The following is a 6284-nucleotide window of genomic DNA, read 5'->3' as shown; positions in this document are numbered from 1 at the left end:
ACTAAATGTTTATGCTCCTCCTAATTCAGATTGGACATCTTTTAAACAGATATTTGATTTAATTATAGCAGAAACTCAGGGGGTCCTAATCTGTGGGGGGGATCTAAACATAAGATTGAATCCTAAACTGGATTCTTCAAATGTGCATATTGGGCAGCCCAAGCTGATAAACAAGAAAATTAATTTGGCAATGGAGGATATTGGGTTGGTAGATATCTGGAGAGAAATAAATCCTGTGAATAAGGCCGACTATGGGTGCCGATGGGTGGACGGTAAAGCACCGCAAAGTAGACCCCCTTTAAGTGTAGCCAGGGTCACCCTGCATGCGTCGTCAAATGTGATTGAAATGGACAGATTCCTGTACATTTCAATCACTTTTAATGGGAGTCGTCAGTATATGGAGCTTAACCCATAATTCCCGGACGTTCCAGGCCGAATTTGGAAGCTCATATGCGGCCTGCCATGCGCCTCCACCCGTGGAAAGCAAAAAAAAGTAAAGAAAACGGTCAATTATATGTTAAAATAATCAAAAATGAAGTTTTTGAAAATTCTTGAAAAACGGCTAAGTGCCAACGGGGGAGGGGGTCAAGTCTTCGGCGCTTCGGAACGAAGCCCCGGAGACTTTTGCACTCCCCCGTTGCAATTTACAACGGAGAGGGGAAACGAGAGCTCCCCTCCTCCGTCCAAAAAATTCATTCATCTTTTCCAAGCTACCATCTGCACGAAATCGGAAACCCGGTTTTTGAGAGCACTTAGAAAAAAACGAGCTATTTTCACATGATGGGGAAATCATGGAGGAATGTATCCGCCTCATGAGCACTTTGGATCGGATGAAATTGTTGCCTGGAGGACCCCCAATCATGGTTCTCACAAAACTTTAAGTTTTCAAACTGGTGTCTGGAGGAATGCAAGGGGAGTTGTCAGGGGACTCTACCCGCCTCAAGAGGCACTATTTTGGGATACATTTTATCCATTTTCACCCCTTTTTATGGTTCTTCCAAAAAGTTAACTTAGACTTTTTCCGACTCTGGAGAAAGGTAGGGGGAGTTGTCAGGGGACTCTACCTGCCTTTTGGAACACTATTTTCGGATACAATTTATCCATTTTCACCCTTTTCTCTGGTTCTTCCAAAAGTTGACTTAAACTTTTTCCCACCCTGGATAAAGGTATGGGGAGTTGTCAGGGGACTCTACCTGCCTTTTGGAACACTATTTTCGGATACAATTTATCCATTTTCACCCTTTTCTCTGGTTCTTCCAAAAGTTGACTTGTACTTTTTCCCACCCTGGAGAAAGGTATGGGGAGTTGTCAGGGGACTCTACCCGCCTTATGGAACACTATTTTCGGATACAATTTATCCATTTTCACCCTTTTCTCTGGTTCTTCCAAAAGTTGACTTGTACTTTTTCCCACCCTGGAGAAAGGTATGGGGAGTTGTCAGGGGACTCTACCCGCCTTATGGAACACTATTTTGGGGTACTTTTTTCCCATTTCACCCCTTTTTTCTGGTTCTCTGGTTGTGGCGGCCTCGCCCTGGCCGTCCACCCTCTGGGTACCTGACTCCCCTGCCTCCTCCGGGGGGCAGTTGAGAGGGGTTCAATGCCTCCCCGGAGGATACTGTTATCCCGGCAACCCGCCAGCAGATGAAAAGACCCACCCCTCCGCCTCTCCACCTCTTCTGAGGGACGAGGGAACCGCGCAGGGGTCTGCTGGAGGCTACTGCCGGGTGCTCCGTCCTGCGCTTCACCGGTACCCTGACTCCAGCGCGGTGTGGCGGCCTCGCCCTGGCCGTCCACCCTCTGGGTACCTGACTCCCCTGCCTCCTCCGGGGGGCAGTTGAGAAGGGTTCAATGCCTCCCCGGAGGATACTGTTATCCCGGCAACCCGCCAGCAGATGAAAAGACCCACCCCTCCGCCTCTCCACCTCTTCTGAGGGACGAGGGAACCGCGCGGGGGTCTGCTGGAGGCTACTGCCGGGTGCTCCGTCCTGCGCCTCACCGGTACCCTGACTCCAGCGCGGTGTGGCGGCCTCGCCCTGGCCGTCCACCCTCTGGGTACCTGACTCCCCTGCCTCCTCCGGGGGGCAGTTGAGAAGGGTTCAATGCCTCCCCGGAGGATACTGTTATCCCGGCAACCCGCCAGCAGATGAAAAGACCCACCCCTCCGCCTCTCCACCTCTTCTGAGGGATGAGGGAACCGCGCGGGGGTCTGCTGGAGGCTACTGCCGGGTGCTCCGTCCTGCGCCTCACCGGGACCCTGACTCCAGCGCGGTGTGGCGGCCTCGCCCTGGCCGTCCACCGTGCGCCCTCTGGGTCGTACCCGAAACTGTCGGGTATCCTTTGGGAGAATCAGACTCTGGAGGAACGTGAGGGGAGATTACAGGGATCTCTGCCCGCCTAACGAGTGCCTAAATGGGACACCGCACCATGATGCAAATGAAAACAAACACAGATTTGAAAATAAGCTGAGTGCGTCTTTCGTGAGTCTTTTCACGCTTCCTTCTTTTTTACCCACGATTCTGGTGACATTTCCCGGTACCGAAATGCTCAAGAATACAGGTCGGATGGCGGTCCGTTGTCCGATCTGCAATAGCTCCTACCGTGCCCTGAGCAAGCACCTACAGAGGAACCATGGTGTGCGTAACTTGGATGAAAGAAAAATTCTGCTGTTGTTGGCCAACGGACGGACCAACATTAGGCTCCATCCCTGTACCATTCTGGGATGCGAGTACCACGGCACAAGGCTGGATCGCCACTTGGCCAGAGACCATGTTGAGCTGGCCCGGGAGGAACTACATGTGGTTCAAAATCAAATGAAAATGACAGTGGCCAAGAAGGAGCTTTATGAACTCCGAATGACAAACCCCACAACAGAAATGATTACCGCTTGGGCTGTTGACACGGTGGCAGACGACGATATACTGTCACAACCTCCACCCTTGTCCCCGGTGAATGAATGTGACAACCCGGACTGCAAAGAATGGAGGCTGGAGGCTAACGCAGTGAGGGCTCAGCGGGACATATATGCTGCTGAGGTGAAATCCCTGCGCTGCAAGTTGCAGCAGAGGATAAAGGACAAGCGACAGAGGATGGATCAGCGGGCCGGGGACATGCCCGCGTTCGATGGGGAGGAACGAGAGCGGGTCATTCTGAAGAAACGACCCCGACCAGAGTCGACACCAACGAGGCTGTCCAAGTCGAAAGGTCCCTCCTGCAGCAAGTCTCCCATTCCTGCCTGCAGCACGTCTCCCATTCCCGCCTGCAGCACGTCTCCCATTCCCGCCTGCAGCAAGTCCCCCACTGGCTCTCACACCCATTCATCCAGCTCCTCAGAGCCTGCATCCATCCATACCGAGGCCTCGTCAACCTCCCCTCCCATAAATTCCCCCTGGTTCCGGGGCAGGGGCCGGGGAAATATAATGCGGGACATAACATTCCCACGGATCATGGGTAAGTGTTTTGGCTATGTGACACATGCAGTTTCTGTAACACATCATGTGTTGTCATTAAAGTACTGTTTATATTTCACAGAGGAGTATCTGCAAGGATACCGGGAGCATTATGCAGGTATCGACCCACCAGTGAGGCTCCAGGAAAACACAGTCTCCAAACTAAGCAGAGTGAAGTCGTTCCTCAGTTTCATGGCACACGGTTTCAATCGCCTGTCTGACTGGCTCTTTTTGAGGGATCTCAAGAGGATACGCGGGTGGTCCCGGAGCCTGATGAAGTCAAGCCTTCAGGTCACGACCTCCGACTTCTACATCAAGAATATATCACACTTTCTCAAGTACATGGCCGACACACCGTGCAAGGGGAGCAGGCTCAGCCAAACGGACATGATTTTAATCAAACGGGAAGTAGTTGCCATCCTGAAGTCCCTGAAGAGAAAAGTACTTATCCACCAGATGCAAGTGAAGCGTGACAAGATGGAAGGTCTGCCGAGCCACAACGACCTAATGACATGCTTGACTTCGACCACCACTCGCATCCCTCAGCTCCTGGATGTGATGGCCAGCAATCCGACTACCGCGACCCGGACACTGCTCTATGGGTATATGACTCTTCATTGGAGCTGCATTTATGGCCACCGTCCGGGGGTCTACTCCAACATGACCAACGCCGAGGTCCGAAAGGCGGATACAACTGGCACTGCCTTCGGCTACCTGGTTCATGTGAGTGCTATTAATCAATGTATTTATTCTGGCAGTTATATGCATGATTGACATTGTATTGACACTCTCTATCTCTGTCATAACAGGTAAGTAACCACAAGACGGCCAACGCGTTCGGGGAGGCGCAGCTGTACCTCACCGCAGAAGAATTTGGATGGATGAAGAGGTGGCTGGAAATTAAGGGTACGCTGACCTGCACCCAGAGCCGTTACTTTCTGTACACAGAGGGGAAGAACCCGTTCAGGAAGCTTGCCTACTCCCTGAGGTTGGCATGGGCTGATGTGGGGCTCCGCAGTCCCATTAACTTCACCGACCTCCGCACAGTCCACGCCGATAATGCGAAGAGGTTTCAAGACAAAGGCAACCGCCAAAGAGTGAGTGATTTCATGTGTCACAACACTGCAACTGCGGACAAATTTTACGCGAATAATCCTTCTTTGAAGGAGGCTGCGGACATTCGGTTGCTCTTCACAGAGTCACTTCAAGCAGCGGCGGCGGCATCGACAGCAGCAGCAGCAGCGGGAAATGAAGACACTTTTGCGGGTATTGACATCGACAGTGACAACTCTGGAGAGGAGCACAGCCCGGCTCCCTACCAAGACTCCCTACCAAGACATGTCCCGAAGAGGGACCAGTCACTGGCCGAACACAACCCCTCAGACATGGGTGAAGAGAGGGTGCCATACTCTGCCCCAACTTCACCCACTGTTGCCAGTGATCAACTTGTAAATATGCAGTGTGTTGTTGTAATCAGTCCCCTTGTAAATACGTTATATCCTGTTTGAATTTATTTATTACTGTCAATATTACTGTAAATAAAGTTTGTTAAAATTACTAAGTCTTCTGTTTTTAATCCCACTATGGGTTTTCTTCTTTTAAGATCCCCAGGGGCACGATATTCTGGTTCTGGTGGTAGCATGTAGGTGTTTAGTCCGAGTGAGGAGTGCTCAAGTGTGAGATGATTTGTAAGGTAGAAGAGGGTAAAAAAAGTTAAAGTGTGAACCTCCAGCAGGGCAGGTGGTGCTGTGAAGAAGGCCGACTATGGGTGCCGATGGGCGGACGGCAAAGCACCGCAAAGTAGACCCCCTTTAAGTGTAGCCAGGGGCACGAGCAAAATCCTCCATGGAGGTTGGGTGCTGCTGCTGTGAAGAAGGCCGACTATGGGTGCCGATGGGCGGACGGCAAAGCACCGCAAAGTAGACCCCCTTTAAGTGTAGCCAGGGGCACGAGCAAAATCCTCCATGGAGGTTGGGTGCTGCTGCTGTGAAGAAGGCCGACTATGGGTGCCGATGGGCGGACGGCAAAGCACCGCAAAGTAGACCCCCTTTAAGTGTAGCCAGGGGCACGAGCAAAATCCTCCATGGAGGTTGGGTGCTGCTGCTGTGAAGAAGGCCGACTATGGGTGCCGATGGGCGGACGGCAAAGCACCGCAAAGTAGACCCCCTTTAAGTGTAGCCAGGGGCACGAGCAAAATCCTCCATGGAGGTTGGGTGCTGCTGCTGTGAAGAAGGCCGACTATGGGTGCCGATGGGCGGACGGCAAAGCACCGCAAAGTAGACCCCCTTTAAGTGTAGCCAGGGGCACGAGCAAAATCCTCCATGGAGGTTGGGTGCTGCTGCTGTGAAGAAGGCCGACTATGGGTGCCGATGGGCGGACGGCAAAGCACCGCAAAGTAGACCCCCTTTAAGTGTAGCCAGGGGCACGAGATTCTTGAGGGTGTGATCATCTTGGTTTAGTCCGTGGGGGAGTGCTTAAGTTCGGGGGCCCGGGGACCCAAGGTGCTCGAGGTTCTGGAGGTACATGGGAGGGATCCTGGAGCTCCTCAGTCCGTGTTTTGGGGGTCTTGGAGCGGCCCCGAAGAGGTGCCTTTGTCGGTGTACCTAATGGGTAAGAAAGCCAGTCTACACAGGTCGTGAAATGTGATTGAAATGTACAGAGTGCTGTACATTTCAATCACTTTGAATGGGAGTGGTGAGGTGTGGATGAAATGGCCATATCTCCCTTAAATTCACAGCAACGTTACCCATCTTTCACACACTAATTCATGGGTAACAGAGCCATGTGCACCATGCATTTAAAGTAATGTTAGCCAGCTTTCAGACACTAATTCGTG

At 52.1% G+C, this 6284-nt stretch overlaps 1 protein-coding gene across 1 annotated transcript; it reads left to right on the top strand.

Moving 5' to 3' along the window:
- The first annotated feature begins 1789 nt into the window (after positions 1–1789).
- LOC139434986 (uncharacterized) lies at positions 1790–5042 on the top strand. The gene is made up of 3 exons (XM_071205260.1): positions 1790–3449; positions 3531–4171; positions 4258–5042. The coding sequence occupies exons 1-3, from the start codon at positions 2543–2545 to the stop codon at positions 4954–4956; spliced, it is 2247 nt and encodes a 748-aa protein (XP_071061361.1). The 5' UTR covers positions 1790–2542; the 3' UTR covers positions 4957–5042.
- Positions 5043–6284: the final 1242 nt, after the last annotated feature.

Source organism: Pseudochaenichthys georgianus, chromosome 13 (assembly GCF_902827115.2).
Source record: "Pseudochaenichthys georgianus chromosome 13, fPseGeo1.2, whole genome shotgun sequence".
Taxonomy (NCBI): Eukaryota; Metazoa; Chordata; class Actinopteri; order Perciformes; family Channichthyidae; genus Pseudochaenichthys; species Pseudochaenichthys georgianus.
This window is presented reverse-complemented; position numbering and strand designations above follow the sequence as displayed.